This window comes from Ursus americanus, chromosome X (genome assembly GCF_024610735.1).
Source record: "Ursus americanus isolate L20-20 chromosome X, mUrsAme1.1.p, whole genome shotgun sequence".
NCBI classification, from domain to species: Eukaryota; Metazoa; Chordata; class Mammalia; order Carnivora; family Ursidae; genus Ursus; species Ursus americanus.
In genome coordinates this window covers 85,599,464-85,616,395 of record NC_142164.1, presented here as the reverse complement: position 1 = coordinate 85,616,395, position 16,932 = coordinate 85,599,464, and the positions used below count along the sequence as shown (strand labels likewise).

General features: G+C 42.2%; 1 protein-coding gene across 2 annotated transcripts in view; it reads right to left on the bottom strand.

The window, feature by feature from the left end:
• The window catches only part of EFHC2 (EF-hand domain containing 2), a 186,728-nt gene that overhangs the window by 61,551 nt on the left and 108,245 nt on the right, over positions 1 to 16,932 (bottom strand). For both annotated transcript variants that reach the window (XM_087859368.1, XM_087859369.1), the window contains one exon: positions 14,895 to 15,025. In XM_087859368.1, the coding sequence (XP_087715494.1) occupies positions 14,895 to 15,025 (131 nt within the window). The remainder of the gene's footprint in view (positions 1 to 14,894; positions 15,026 to 16,932) is intronic.

The following is a 16,932-nucleotide window of genomic DNA, read 5'->3' as shown; positions in this document are numbered from 1 at the left end:
ATGGAGCACGAGGGAACTTTCTGGGGTGATGTTAATATTCTACGCATTTATCAAAACTCAGCAAGTGATTATAGGGATCCCAGAAGAAGAAGAGAGAGAAAGGGGGCAGAAAATTTATTTGAAGAAATAACAACTGAAAACTTCCCTAATCTGGAGGAAGGAAACAGATACCCAGATCCAGGAGGCACAGAGATTCCCCAACAAAATCAATCTAAGGAGGTCCACACCAAGACAAGAGTAATTAAATGGCAAAAAGTATGGATAAAGAAAAAAATTTTAAAGCGCTAAGAGAAAAGAAGACAGTTACATATGAGCGAACCCCATAAGGCTAGCAGCAGATTTTTTTAGCAGAAACTTAGCATGCCAAAAGAAAGTGGCATGATATATTCAAAGTGCTGAAAGTGGGGCAGCTGGCTAGTTCGGTCGATAGAGCACGTGACTCTTGATCTCAGGGTCATGAGTTTGAGTGCCGCACTGGGGGCGGAGTTTATATCGAAAAATAACAATAATGAAGTGCTGAAAGGGAAAAATCTGCAGCCAGAAATATTCTACCCAGCAAGGCTATCATTCAGAATAGAAGGAGAGACAAAGAGTTTCTCACATAAACAAAAACTAAAGGAGTTCATGGTCACTAAACCAGCCCTACCAGAAACATTAAGGGAGACTCTTCGAGCAGAAAGGAAAGACCAAATATGAGAGTGTGAAAAGCAGGAAACACAAAAGCGGTAAAAATAAGCATATCTGTAACAATCAGTCAAGGGATTCACAAAATAAAAGGATGTAAAACATGACCCCATATAACTGTGGTGGGAACGAGATGAGGAAAGAATGGGTTCAAACTTAAGTGACCATCAACTTAATATGGACTGTTTTATGCAGAAGATGTTATATACAAACCAAGTGATAAAATCAAAAACCAGTAATAGATATGCAAAGAGTAAAGAGAAAGGAATCCATGTACATCACTAAAGAAAGCCAACAAACCACGAAAGAGAGAAAGACAAGTAAGGATCCGAGAAAAACTACAAAAACAACCATAAAACAAGTAAAAAAGTGATAGCAAATACAGGTCTATCAATAACTACTTTGATGTACATGGACTAAATGCTCCAATCAAAGGACACAGGCTGTCAGAATGGATAAAAAAAAACAAGACCCATCTATATGCTGCTGACAAGACACTCATTTCAGACCTAAAGACACCTGCAGGTTGAAAGTAAGGGGATGGAGAAGCATTTATCATGCAAATGGACATCGAAAGAATGCCAGGGTAGAAATACTTTTATTGGACAAAATAGACTTCATTTTTTTAAGGTTTTATTTATTTACTTGAGAGAGAGAGAGCGCGCGCACGCACACGTGCCTGGGCAGGGGAAGGGGCAGAGGCAAAGGGAGAAGCAGACTCCCCACTGAGCAGGGAGCCCGATGCGGGAATTGATCCCAGCATCGAGTCCCTGAACTGAAGGCAGACACTTCACCGACTGAGACACCCAGGCCCCCTGGACAAAACAGACTTTAAAACAAAGACTGTAACAAGAGAAAAAGAAAGATACTATATAATAATAAAGGGGACAATCCCAACAAGAAGATATGACAAATGTAAATATTTATACACCCATCTTGGGAGCACTCAAATACATAAAACAGTTTTAAAAAACATAGAGGAACAGATCAATAGTAATAAAACAGCAGGGGACTTTAATACCCCACTTACATCGATGGACAAATCATCCAAACAGAAAATCAACAAGAAAACAGTGGCTTTCAATGACACCCTGGGCCAGATGGATTTCACAGATATATTGAGAACATTCCATCCTAAAACAGCAGAATACACATTCTTTTCAAGTGTCCATGGAATATTCTCCAGAACAGATCACATGTTGGGCCACAAAACAAGTCTCAACAAATTAGAAAAGATCAAATTCGTACCATGTACCTTTTCTGATCACAATGCTATGAACCTAGAAATCAACTACAAGAAAAAATCTGGAAAGACCACAGATACATGGCGGTTAAATAACATGTTAGTAAACAATGAATGGGTCAACCAAGAAATCAAAGAAGAAATAAAAAATCACATGGAAACAAATGAGAATTAAAATGTAATGGCCCAAAATCTTCAGGATGCAGCAAAAGTGGTTCTAAGAGAGAAATTTAAAGCAATCCAGGCCTACTTCAAGAAGCAAGAAAAAATCTCAAATAAAAAACCTAACCTTACATGTAAAGGAGATAGAAAAAGAAGAGTAAACCAAACCCAAAACCAGCAGGAGGAAGGAAATAATAAAGATTAGAGCAGAAATAATGATACAGCAATTAAAACAAAAATAGAACAGATCAATGAAACCAGGAGTTAGTTTTTTGAAAAAAATCAATAAAATTGATAAGTCTCTAGCCGGACTTACCAAAGAAAGAGAGAGAGAGAAAGCAAACAAAATCACAAATGAGAGAGGAGAAAAAACAACCAACACCACAGAAATACAAACAATTGTAAGAGAATATTATGAAAAATTATATGGTAACGAGTTGGACAAGCTGGAAAAAATGGATAAATTCCTAGAATGGATTAAAAAACTGAAACGGGGTGGGGTGCCTGGGTGGCTCAGTTGGTTAAGCGTCTGCCTTCAGCTCAGTTCATGATCCCAGGGTCCTGGGACTGAGCCCTACTTTGGGCTCCCTGTTGAGTGGGGAGTCTGCTTCTCCCTCTCCCGCTCCCCGTCCTTGTGCTCTCTCGCTCTCTGTCAAATAAATAAAATCTTTTTAAAAAAACAAACAGGAAGAAATAGAAACAGAAGAGAAGAAATAGAAAATTTGAACAGAGTGATTACTAGCAAGGAAACTGAATCAGTAATCAGAAAACTCCCAACAAACAAAAGTCCAGGGCCGGATGGCTTCCCAGACAAATTGTACCAAACACTTAAAGAGGAGTTGATACCTATTCTTCTCAAACCATTCCAAGAAATAGAAAAGGAAGGAAAACTTTCAAATTCTAAAACTTCCAAATTCATTCTATGAGGCCAGCATTACCTTGATAAAGAACTACAGGCCAATATCTCTGATGAACATATCTCTGATGAACATAGATGCAAAAATCCTCAACAAAATACTAGCAAACTGAATCCAACAATACATTGAAAAAATCATTTACCACAATCAAGTGGGATTTATTCCCGGGATGCAAGGGTGGTCCAATATTCACAAATCAATCAATGTGATATATCACATCAACAAGAGAAAGGATAAAAACCATAAGATCATTCTAATAGATGTAGAAAAAGCATTTGACAAAGCACAACATCCATTCATGATAAAAACCCTCCACAAGGTAGATTTAGAGGGAACACATCTCAACATAATAAAGGGTTTAAATGAAAAACCCACAGTGAACATCATCATACTCAATGGGGAAAATCTGAGAGCTTTTCCCCTAAGGTCAGGAACAAGACAAGGACGTGCACTCTCACCACTTTATTTCAACACAGTACTGGAAAGTCCTAGCCTCAGCAATTAGACAACAACAAACAAAAAAGAAGGTATACAAATTGGTAAGGAAGAAGTAAAACTTTCATTATTTGCAGATGACATGATACTATATGTAGAAAACCCTAAAGATTCCACCAGAAAACTATTAGAACCGATCTGTAAGTTCAACACATTTGCAGGGCACAAAATCAACGTACAGAAATCTGTTGAATTTATATATACTAAAAGTGAAGCAGCAGAAAGAGAAATTAAGAAAACAATCCCATTCAAAAATGCACCAAAAATAATAAAGTAACTTAGGAATAAACTTAACCAAAAGGTGAAAAACCTGTACTCTGAAAAATAAAAAATAAAAAACACTGATGAAAGAAACTGAAGATGACACAAAGAAATGGAAAGACATTCCATGTTCATGGATTGGAAGAACGAATATTGTTCAAGTGGCTAAACTACGCAAACCAATCTACACATTTAATGCGATCCCTATCAAAATACCAACAGCATTTTCACAGAACTGGAAGAAACAATCCTAAAGTTTGTATGGAACCACAAAAGACCCCGAATAGTCAAAGCAACCTTGAAAAAGAATAACAAAGCTGGGGGTACCACAATTCCAGACTTCACGTTATATTATAAAGCAGTAGTTATCAAGACAGTATGATACTGGCACAAAAACAGACACACAGCTCAATGGAACAGAACAAAAAACCCAGCAGTCAACCCACAATTATATAGTCAATTCTTCCATGATGCTCAACCATCACTCAGGCACTGTGGAAAACAGAATGGACGTTCCTCAAAAAGAAATACAACTACCCTGGGGTCCTGTAATTGCACCACTGGGTACTCACCCCCAAAATACAAAAACACTAGTTCAAAGGAATATATGCAATTCTATGTTTATTGCAGGATTATCTACACTAGCCCAGTTATGGAATCAGCTCAGGTGCCCACTGATAGAGGCACTGCTAAAGAAGATGTGGTATACAAATACAATGGAATACTACTCACCCCTAAAAAAGAATAAAATCTTGCCATTTGCAAAGACATGGATGGAGCTAAAGAGTATAATGCTAAGTGAAATAAGTTAATCAGAGAAAGACAGATACTATGTGATTTCACTCATATGTGGAATTTAAGAAACAAAACAGATGAGCAAAAGGAAAAAAAAAGAGACTCTTAACCACAGAGAACAAACTGATGGTTACCGGACAGCAGGTGGGTGGGCAGGTGGGTGAAATAGGGGATGAGGATTAAGGAGGGCACTTATTGTGATGGGCACTGGGTGATGTGTGGAAGTGTTGAACCACTCTATTGTACACCTGAAACTAGTATCACACTGCATATCAAATTATACTGCAATTAAAATAAAAGCTTAATTAAAGAAGTTTAAAAAAACCTCAGTAAATGTACACTTAAGGTTTGTGCATTTTATTGAACATAAATTTTATATGAAAAGAAAAAAACTAAATAAATGTTAAGCATGCTGAAATATTTAGAGGGAAGTTAACTGATGTCCCTGATTTTCTTTGAAGTTCACCAAAATTAAGATGCATTAATGGACGGACAGAAGGGTGTATGAATGGAGAGTTGTGGATAAAACAATTATAGTAAAATGTTACTGATATACCTAAATAGTGGGTATATGAATGTTCACTCTTCAATCCCTTCCAATTTTCTGAATGTTTTAACATTTTCCTAAAATGTTGGGGGGAAATAAATGGGTAGGACTTCATTGCTAATTCGGTAAGAATTTGAAAATCACAAAAACTACTCCATCCCCAAATTTAATTGTAAAACTTGAGAGTTTTGTTAGCCTGCAATTGAATATAAATATTCTGGCCTGCAGTATAAAGTTCTGGCCTGCAATGTAAGAATTTTAAGTAAGCACATTAAAATTGTTCAACTCTAATCAATAATCTGAGTAGAGAGCATCAAGTGGAACTCATACCCTACTCTATGATTCTGAGCCTGCTGACTTTTGCTCAGTACATTCTGCCAGCATTTGCCATTAAGCTCTTTCTGGAAATTGAAGCAAGAAATAAAAAATGTTCAGTGCTTTTTGCCCAGGATTTTTGGTTTATTTGTTGGGGTTTTATTTGTTGTTTTCTTTTTAATTTTTTTAAATTGCTCATTGTTTAAAAAAAAAGATATGTATCAAAGAATGACGCATGCTCTATTTTAAACTGCTTGGTGTATAGCCTGCTAGGATTCCTTCAAAGGATATACAATCCTTGAAATATTTATATAAATATACATGTACACACTACCTTTCAATATTTTCATAAACAGGATCGTACTAAACAGACTTCTGAATTTTGCTTTCTCTAGAAAACAGCACAAGGTAGCCATTAGTGTTCACCAATATCTGGTTTCTCTCTTTCTTCTGAATACATGGGTAGGGTACTGGTCACTGCATTGAGAGCACAAATGATATGTATTTCTGCCCAGCTGAGAATCTGTTGGGCTGGACCCTCCAAAGTTCTCTCTCTGGCACAGTGATCAGCAACATGGAAGGTGGTGGCTGCTTTGTTAACCTCAGTCCCTGAGTGACTACTCTGAACACAGTTCTCCCAACAACCACAGTGGGTATATAGGGTGAGCAAGAAATAAACCTTTGTTGATTTAATTCCCTGAGATTTGGGGGGATTGGTTGTTACTGCGGCATTACTTAGCCATTCTTCACTGATACACTATTTCTTCAGGTACGCATATTTGGTCTACCTCATTCTTTCTGATGGCCCAACAGTACTGTCTTAAATTAATGGGGGAGAATGTATCAAACTATTACCCTATCGTGGGGCATTTGATTTTTCCGAATCTTTGCTATTACGAAGTTTGCTACCATAAATATTGCATGCATGCGCGTGCACCCCCCCCACACACACACACAGCTCTATTACGATGCACTTGTGAAATTTTTTCTGGATAAAAAACTTCTGAGAGTGTAATTATCAGGTAAAAGGTTCTAAATGCTAGCCAGACACTGCCAACTGTCGTCCAAAGTGCTGAGCCAATTTAAACTCCTCTGTCAAGAGAAAATGAGAGTAACAGTTATCCTACATGCTCACTTGGAGTCAGTTATATTATTCTTTAAAAACAATGCCAGTATAATAGGTGGCGATTATATCTCATTGTTGCTTCAGCTTGCACCATAACTGGTCATCTTTCCGTGGGTTTAAAGGCTATTTGTATTCCTTCTGTGAAGTGTCTATTCCTGTCCTTAACCCGTTTTTGTGTGCTGATTTTATGGGAGATTTTCATAAATCCTTAATGTTAATTCCTTGGTTCTTATACTAGTTGCAAATATTTTCTCTCAGTCTGTCCCTCATCTTTTAAGTTTGCTTTCTGCATATTTTGCTATAGAGAAACAGAAAAATGTTCCTGTGGTCAATATAGCCAACTTCCGCGTCACTGTTTTTGAAGTGTGCCCTACCACAAAATAAAAATGTATTAAATGTTTCCCGATCAACTGTCACTAAAACCTTTATTAATAATCCATTCTGTCTCCACTGATTTGAAAAGGTCTCCATATCTTACAATAGAACCCATAAGAATGGAGCTTTTATGGACTCCATACTGTATTTTGCTGATATTTGGGTTTATTCCTCTACTATAGTACATTATGTTTTCAAATACCTACAAATTATATAAAGTCTAGTATCTAGACATTAATATTCTATTTTTTCAACATTTTCTCAATCCTTTAATTTTCCTGAGGGACTTCGTAATCAATGAGCCAATGTCTCTCCCCTAACCCTGCAAAACAATACCAAATCTAACAATAACAACAAAAACCCACATTGTAATTCTAATTGGAACTACTTCAAATCGACAGATTAATTTGCACACATTAGAATTTTTTATAACAATGTCTTCCCATTCCGAGATACGATAAAGCTTTGAAATTGTATTCATTTTAGTCTTACTCATTCTTATTCAGTATTTATTCCCAAGTATTTCATAATTTTTGTTGCAATAGCAAATAGTATTCCTCCTTGCATAATATTTCCTAACTGGTTATTACTGGTACAAAGTCAAACTACTGCTTTTTGTGCAATCTTCTTGTGTTCAGTTACTTTCCTGAATACTCTTAATAGTTCTAACCATTTTTAAACTTAGTCTTTTCGATTTTTAGGTACACAATCATATCCGGGTTCTAATTTAAAAACCAGTCTTCAGTGCTCTGGGGCGCCTGGGTGGCTCAGTTGGTTAAGTGTCTGACTCTTCATTTTGACTCAGGTCATGCTCTCAGGGTCATGAGATCGAGCCCCACATTGGGCTCTGTGCTGAATGTGGAGCCTGCTTAAGATTCTCTCTCTCCCTCTTCCCCTGCTGCCTCCACACCCTACTGTTGTGTTTTCTCTCTCTTAAAAAAAAAAATCAGTCTTCAGTTCTACTTTGGGCTATTTATACAGTGATTCCTAAACGCCTATTTCCACTATACCTAGGGTAACAAAATAATGGAACTTTATGGTTGGAAGGGACCTTATAGTGATCTAACCCAAGGGTTATATAGTCAAGCACCTACTAGGGTACACCAATAAGATAAATGGGACAAGGTGTAAGACAATAAGGAGTTGGAGAGACTGGGAAGAAACGCAGAGAACAGGCTATATCTGAAGAGGACAGTTACCACTCTCCCCCAGTTGACTGGTGCTATGAGGAAATGTAGGCTCAGTTTCTATTTTTCAAGAGGCACTAGGTTTATAGAGTTTTGTTCAAACTCCTAACTTTAAAAAACATTAAACAAAAGCCAAACTAAATACAACTGCTAGCTTCCAATCTCGAAACTTCACTGAAGCTAATCCGATACCTACACTTAAGGCAATTTAAACTCAGAAAGGTGTGTCAGGGATCGCAAGAGTAGCAGACAACAGGCAAGGGCTCTGTATTTTGTTGAGCTGTTTGGTGGGTCAGAACAGTATTTACAAAGTGCTAGGACTATGCCAATGTTTTGCTTGGTTTGGTTACAGACAAGGAGTTTAGTCCCTAAGGTCCATATTTTATGTTCTCTGTTTGGCTCATCTTGGCTTGGATTTGTGATCATGGCAAATGCAACGGGTACCTTTTAAATCCTCCTCCTACTTTGGGGGAAAGTCCCACATTATGCTCCCCATCACTCAGCATGGAAGTCAGAGCTCAACCTGCAGGACCCAGCTTCCCTTGCAGTTAGAAAAATGCCAGTGACCCAGGCTCTGCCGATCAGGGAAGCTTGTAGAAGACTTTGACTTGGGAGGGGTTAACGGAAACCAGCGAGGTGTAGACCATGTTTGGTGTCAGAGGGATCCAGTTTTCAGTGGCGGCACAGGATGCGAGCACGCCAGAAGTGGTGGTGGTGATGGCCGTGGTAAGATGGAGTTCTTGGAAGCAGTGTAAATGGAGCGTTGAGTCATGGGTGGTGCGGTGGTAACAGAGGCCATTTTCCCATCAGACAAGTTCTACGGCCCAGTTCTGGGCACTGTTCCTAGAATTTAGTTTCAGGCTTACTTCTCGAGCCCTCCCCAATGATACTATGAACCACCCAGGATCCTTTTAATAAATTCCTTTTCCGTTGAGCTAGCCAGAGATGATTCTCCTTTGTAAAACTAAGGCTTCACCAATACAAAGAATACCATCAGGCAGTGACAGAATCAAATCAAAGATCTTGGTCTTTTTGATTCCCAGGCCAGTGTTTTTTCTATGACATCATGTTATTTATATTTAACGCTTTTACGAAGGTTCAAAACACTGTTTTCAAAAAACATACGCCGAGGCTCCCATCTCAAAGATAAGCTATGAACACTGTCAGAGTGTCTATTTGGTTTGTGATGAGAATAGATGTTTGAGTGCTTTTGGAATATATCTTAGTTTTTGCTTTTGTTCATACAGATTCATAGACTTAAAAGATGTTAGACTTAAACAAAAACACCCGTAACACCACACACTGAGCTGTTCGAATAAAGATAGAGCAAAACCACATAAAGGGAGAGTTAATTGTCTAAGATAAATCAGGATGAGATCATTACAATGTTCTAAGCAGTAAATTTATATTCTTCTTCCTTGAAGTAAAGGACAGTAATGGGGTGGATTATAACAATGTTTCCCAACCTCAGTCCACAAATGATGATGTTTATTTTCCACCTTCATGGCCTCCAAGGTTTTTAAGAGTTTCTTCCAACCTCATTTATTAAAGAATTTTTAAAAAAGATTTATTTATTTATTTGAGAGGGAGAGAGAAATAGAGAGCACGAGCGGGAAGGGCAGAGGGAGAGGGAGAGAAAATCTCAAGCAGACTCCATGCTGAGTGCGGAGCCTGACGTGGGGCTCAATCTCACAACCCTGAGATCGTGACCTGAGCTGAAACCAAGAGTCAGACGCTTAACTGACTGTGCCACCCAGGTGCCTCTAAACAATGTTTTCAATGACCTCGTCATAGATAAATCTATAACGTAACTGAAATAGCGAAAATAAGACATAGATTCCTATTACTATTTTTGGGATAAAGGGCTTTCATTTTCTAGCGTCCACTATGCACCACAATGTGCTACAATAAGAACTTTCTATACATTAACAGATTTATTCATCACAACTGCTCTATATAGGGGGTATTATTATCCCCATTTTACAGGTGAAAACACTGGCAACCTACTCACGGTGGCCAAGCTGACAAGCGCTAAGAGTTGAGATTTGGGTTCAGGTCAGCAAGTCCAAAATCAGATCTTATTTATACCGTACTACCTCGCTCAGGAAGAATTTTAATTTCACAAGAGAACAAACTTTCTCGAGACTCTAAATCTTAGAAGGCATCTACTGCAAGGGTGTTCACAGGAAATCTCCTGACCCTGCAATTGATGATGGGGGTCTATGGAAGAATCGTGTAGTAACTTCCTATGTGCTTTGAGGCCTGAGACACTGGGTCCAGGAGGTAGCTGGGAAAGACACAAGGGTGAACTGGGCATGGGCCTTGTCCTCTGGGAGCTCAGCCCACATGGGGAGAAAAGGTGAGCACGCAGAAAACCAAAATATGCACAGGCTACCTGCGGTAGGTGTCATCTCCAATGCTTGGGGAGGTGGCCAGGGAGGGACTGACCACATCTTCCCTGGCACGGGGCCCTTGCTGCTGCTGTAGCCTATGGTGCAGAATCCAGGGCCCACAGGGGAAGCCTTGCCCTGCCATGTTCCCAACTGTGCAAAACACTGGCCCTGCCAAGCCTAGTCTCTGTCTGGCTCCCTGCTGAGATCTGCCCAAGAGCTCTCCGAGGCTCTGAGAAAGGCTCTCTGTACCCTCCTGCATCACAATCTGCGAGTCCCATCGGCCAACCTGACAGACCGTTGAAAGACAGAACTAGTGACCCCCACGAAGCAGAAGAGAAACATTTCCTCCCCAGCCTGCCTCCTGTTTCCACCTGTCCCCGCATTCCTTCAGGTCATTTATGAGGCGATTATCTCAAGAAGGCCCACGCATGAATCCATTCATCTGTTATCAGGTGTCGCATTTTCTGCAGACGGGGTTGATTACCTCCCTCTCCCAAGGTTTCCCTGTGAGAGGCACAAATCTCTGAAAAGAAGGGAAAGGAAATGCCTGGGGCTTGGACCGCTGCCCCAGTAGCAGGTCGAGGCTCTGAGTCCCCAGGTGCGCGCTGACAGTGCCAGGTGTGTAAGTAGGGGAGAGACTCAGGGCCACAGAGGTGAAGCCTGGAGGCCTACACCTCAGTCCTGTCTCTGCCTGCCTACTCCTGCAACGCACACATTTGCAAAGGGGAACATTTTACAAGCGTATTTAGAAACCGACATTTGAAGGGCTTCAGAATGTCAGTGCCTGGGAAGGGCCATAGGGACCATGACATGGGCGAGAGTGAGGTGCAGGTAGGCGGACTGAGTTGCCCAAGTCGCTTGGCTACTGAGAGTCAGGCCTAGCTCTCCCTGACTCCCCTCCAGTCAGAGACAGAGGTCCTTCCCCAGGGCAAGGCAATCAATTGTTTGCTGCAGACTTGGTGACTGAACGTTCCTGAGAAACAGGGCCGCTCGTGAAATGATTTGACAAACATTTATGGTACTTGGCCGGAGCCAGTTGTGGGGTCTGGCGAGTAAACAACTCAAAAGAGGCTACCCGTGGATAGTAGACAAACTGCATTTAACACTTTGTCTCACCCAGAGTAAGGGCTCGATCAATGGGGACTTCTACAAAAGTCTTCTTCTAGTAAGATGGAAATAAGGGGAGGGGGGTGGGCAAGGGTCAGACCACGACCAAACTCACAGGAAAACACTGAGAGGCTGGGACTGGCTCTGGACACAATGAGGATGCAGGGTTTAGAGGAGAGGAAGGACATCATCCGATTTTAGGAAGGTCTCTCTAGCAAAACTGGGGAGGATGGAAAAGGAGATTTAGAGGCGTAGTTCTCAAGAGAGTCCAAGTGAATGGTGATGAAAAGGTGAACCCAACAGCAAAGCCGGGGACGGAGAGAGGTAGTTTAAGAAGTGCGGTTTCAAGGGGGTAGGCAGGGAAGGTCAAGACAGAGGAGAAGGGAGAGAGAAGGCAGGTCCTGGCCCTGGGTTCTGGGGCCAAGTATGGTGGCCTTTACCAAGATAGGGTCCCCGGGTACAACTTTATGGGAGAAGAAAAGGAGGTCAACTTAGAGAAAATGACTTGGGGATGCTTAAGGGACATCCAAGAGGGAGATGTCCCGGAGGCATTTGTCTTTCCAGATCTATACAGCTCAGAAGAAAGGTCTGAGCTTGAGGAACGAATATGCAGAAATCAGCTGTCAGGTCATAGTCAAAGCAGTGAGGGGTGGATGAGATGTAGCCGTTCAATGAATTTAAGACCCTACTGTCTGTCAGGCACTGTAACAAGTGGGCAGGCTAAAGGAGTAAACAAGAAAGGGAGGGTCCCTGCTCTCAAAGAGGTTACGTTCTGGTGAGAAGAGCCAGAATACACACCTCTACGTACACACGTAAATAAAGGAAAGGAAACCGGGAGCTAGGGAGAGCACCCGGAAGTAAATCTGTTATGGTGTGATGGCCACCGGCGCTGTAGCGCCTTTGCCTTGGCCCAGGAAAGGGGTAAGGAGCAAGAGAGAAAGGTAAAGATCATGAGCCAGGGACCCACAGCTGTGGGCCAAGGACACAAGGCGCAGTGCCTGACCCCAACGTGTCATGTAGACCAGGGTGTCCTGACTCCTGATCCACATTCTCATGTGGAGACAACGCCACCACCTTCAAACTAGAACCCCCCCCCAGAGAATAATTCTAGCAGTTGGTCCTTCCATTGGGGAACTAAGACATTCACTGAGCCCAGCGCTAGGTGCCGGGCATAGGGCCATGAGCAGGACCATGGAGGTCCCTGGCCCTCAGGAAGTTCCTGTTCTAACAGGGAGAAGACACACAGGCGCACACACACCAAGTAACCACTACCTAAATCAGGTACCTGCAATTGCAGGAAGTGCTCTGAAAAAGAGCAACAAAAGGCTAAGGGTAATAGGGAGTGATCTACTTTAGGAAGGAGCAGCAGAAAGCAAGCCCCTCGGGGGAAGTGCCATTGAGGATGAGCCTTAGAATTTGCCCTGTAAAGGCCTGGGGTGTGGGCATTCTAAGCAGAGGGAAAGGCGTGTGCAGAGGCTTGGAGGCAGAAAAGAGCTTGACATGTTCGTTGGAGAAATTGAGTGGCAGCCAGCGAGGCCAGAGGACAAGGCTGGGGAACAAGACATGATTAATACTGGAAACACAAACAGAGTCACATCACTCGGGGCTCAGCCGGCTGCCCCGAAATGTCTGGATCTTACTGTAAGGACGATGGCAAGCCACAGAAGGGTTCTGCAGGCCGGGCATGACCTGATCTGGTTTCCATCTTAAGGAATTCCTGGCCAGGAGAGGGCCTCAAGATGGGGGGGTGGGGGGGGCAGGAGTTGGGTCTTTCCGAGCACGCAATGCCTTGAGGCTGTCCTCCATCACACAGCCTGGCGGCCCTTTCTTCCACCCACGGTTGGGGTCAGGCCTCCCTCTGCTGAGCAACTTTTCCTCCTTGGATCTCCTGCCCCGGGCCTAAGTGCCTCCCAGAAAGTCCCACAAACTCACTAAAGTGTTTCCAACAGACTTTGCTAGAGTGTTGGGAGAGTGGATGCTTTTGTAAAAGGACACAAAATAACAAAATCGAAACCACTCCCTCATTTCTGATGGAAATTTGTTTCCTCCCCTGCGGGTTTCCCTTAGTCCCTGGCCTGGGCAAGTGTCTTTGCTCTTTCCTCCATCTCCCTTTATTTTTCAAAAGGCCAAGAACATGTGTACGACTATGAACAATAACAAAGAGCTATAAATTCTTATTGATCCCAGAAGGTTGGCAATTCTAAACAATAAAAATATGTCCTGACTGCTTCTCTCAAAAGAACATTCTGGAGATACAAAAGAGCTTTGTTAAGACAACAAATGAGTTTTGGGGACACTTTGGGCCTGATGGTGGCCTCAGTCACCAGGTATGGATGGAATAGGCAACTCCAGACACAAAGTTGGAAAGATCCCCCCCCCCCCACATCCTTCCCATCCCTCCCCTGCACCCCCGCCCCCGGCCACCCTCTCCTGAACTCACTTCCTCACTGGTCAGCCCACATCTTGACTGCAGCAAGTTTCCTATACAGCTTTTGGCCACTTCTGTTTTCAGGAGCCAGAATTCTCAGCCTGAAGAGAAAGTCCCCTTTGTACTCCCATCCATGATTTAATTTACATTCTCCTGAACACGCCATTCACTTTGTTTTCAGCCTAAGAAGTCTCACCATTGTACTAGATCCTGAATTTGAATTTCTCTGTGTTTCCACTGTTTGGCAATTTGCCCAGGTCAGCCACTGGACAGTCCCAGAATTCAGCTCTACCTTAGAGAAAACCTTTATTGCTCGTGATTTTTTATGATAGTTCTAACTACTGTCATCTATTTTCCCCTCAATTTCTTTTTGTTTTTCAAAACACACAGATGTGTGCGAGCACACCTATGGACGCATACCTATCACCTCTTCTCTGATCATCAGGGAAGTTTCCACTGTCTTTTCCAACTGGATCACATTCCTAGGGAGCTGTCCCTCCTTTGTTCCCCAGATTTCAGAGGGGTGACCTTAGCTGCATTTTTTTCTGCCATTCTCACCCGGATGCACTCTTCCCGGCATTCCCCCGGAGCCTTCAATACCATGATTCACAAGACAACAGAACTTTCTGTGCTTTTGTCTCTCTGTTCTTGCCTATAAGCTTCTTTTATATGCAAATGTATAAACTTGACTAGAAGCGGGCCAAACTTGATCACAAAGTAGTACGAACACAAAGAAATGTCAAGTCCTAATAAAAAGCACGTAGTAAATTAGTTAGGCAGCACCAGGGAAGAAATTGTTTTTTGCTCTTTGTACAATCTTGAAGGGAAAACAGATTCTTGCTGGCAGCATCTGGCTTACCTGAATGTATTATAATCCACCATCTTCCTGTGCTTACAGTCAGCCGCTATAAATACCAGCCTGATCTCTCTGGATTTTGATTCTTCTTCTTTCAGCTTTTCTAGGATAAGTTCAATGCTGCTCATGGGAAACTGGAGAGGGGGAAGGAAAGGAAGGATATTAAAACATGCCTGAGACGTAGGGAGCCCAATCTTTCTGACAGCCCGCAAAGAGACTTCATGCTCTAAACCTAAAGGTAACTGGGCATGACTTTCCATAGAGACCGACGCAGAGAAGACGCGACTAGAATTAAATCTCTACGGTTGCAGTTTTAGGACAATGAGGGACATCAGCACAGGCCTAGATCTGCGAGAAATGAGCTTATGGGACAGCAGGCCACAGGAATCAGAAAACAATCCCTCAACCTTCTCCCCTGAACCCTTGGACATTGGCCCAATATGCTGGGAGACGCTAATGGAGAGAATGGGGATTCACAATTGGATAAGTAGATCTTAAGAGTGGGCTCCCTGGGACTACTGGCCATCAGACGATGCACTGAGCAGAGCGTGGCTGGGCGTCAGAGGGCCACACGCACTGTAATCCCCTGACGTTCGCTCTCTGGCAGCCCCCATTCGCCATCTCCTACCCTGCAATTAGGTTTTTGACTCTGTAAAAATACTTCTTACTCAATCCAGTAAAGCCTAAGCTTGTAAATAATTATAGCTAAGCGCTAAAAAAAAAAAAAAAATGAGAAGACTAAGTATGAAGATTAAAAACATTGATGTTAATTTCATATAAAGGTCTCTCCTTTCCACCAGGGGGTTTGGGACCTCTTGCAGCCCACCCGCCATCTGCCCCACCTTTCCGTATCGCCTTTCATCTATTTCCATGATTGGATCTATGAGCTCTCTTGCAAAGATATTAAAGAGTATTTTAATCTTGGGGCACCTGGGTGGCTCAGTCAGTTAGGTGGCCGACTCTTGATTTTGGCTCAGGTCATGATGTCAGGGTGGTGAGATGGAGCCTGTGTCGGGCTCCGTGCCCAGTGCAGGGCATGGAGCCTGGTTAAGATTCTCTCTCTCCCTCTCCCTATGTAACTCCCTTGCTAAAAAAAAAAAAAAAAAAAAAAAAAGAGTATATTAATCTTTCTCTACTTTGAAAGTCCTTATTAAGGGTAGTTTTAAAAAAACACAGTTTTTATTGGGATGCTGATACCAGATAATGTCCTACCCTGCTTTTACTTTTCTGAAAGGAGAAAAGCCCTTTATATCTTACAAATATATATATATATACACACACACACACACACATATACATACACACACACTCAAGTTGTATGTTAATATATACACATATATAATATACACATATACAATATGTATATAGGATACATATATGTATATATGATACACACATATATGTATATATGTACATATAATACATATGTGTGTATGTATACATATATACACACACACACGTATGTTAACATATAGGTTCGCTCTGTGTTTGAAAACCGAGTCCCAATTCACAATAGCTATCGTAAATTGTACCCTGACTGGGCTTGCTATGGGCCACACAAACCGAAGCACTTCACATGTATGACAGCATCTCCTCTGTGTAGTAATTCTCTCAGTCACTGGGTAAAGAGGAGACAGTGGAGCTCAGGGAAAATACATGTGGAAGGCCTCTCAGCCAGGAAGTGTGGAGCCATGTTTCCCAGCCGAGCCTACTGGTCTCCAGAAATATAACTGCCCAATTATTGAGCCTCTTCGCCTGAATTCAGTGCTTTTGAAGGCCTACCAGGTCACAGTTTTATGATAAGCCAATGTCCTAACCCTGCAAATGGAGAAACGGAGTGGCGGCCCTGGAGGGCGTTGCGTGGGCCTTCCATCCAGAGAGACCGCAGAGAAGAGCTGACAGCCGTCACCGGCCGTACTTTCCGGCCATACTCTGCCCAGGCCGTTTTCCTCCCGATGACAGTGCAACAGGGGCACCAAAGCTGGGCCACTGCTGCCTGACATGGCACTTCTATGGGCAGCCCTTGCTCTCGGGCTCCCCA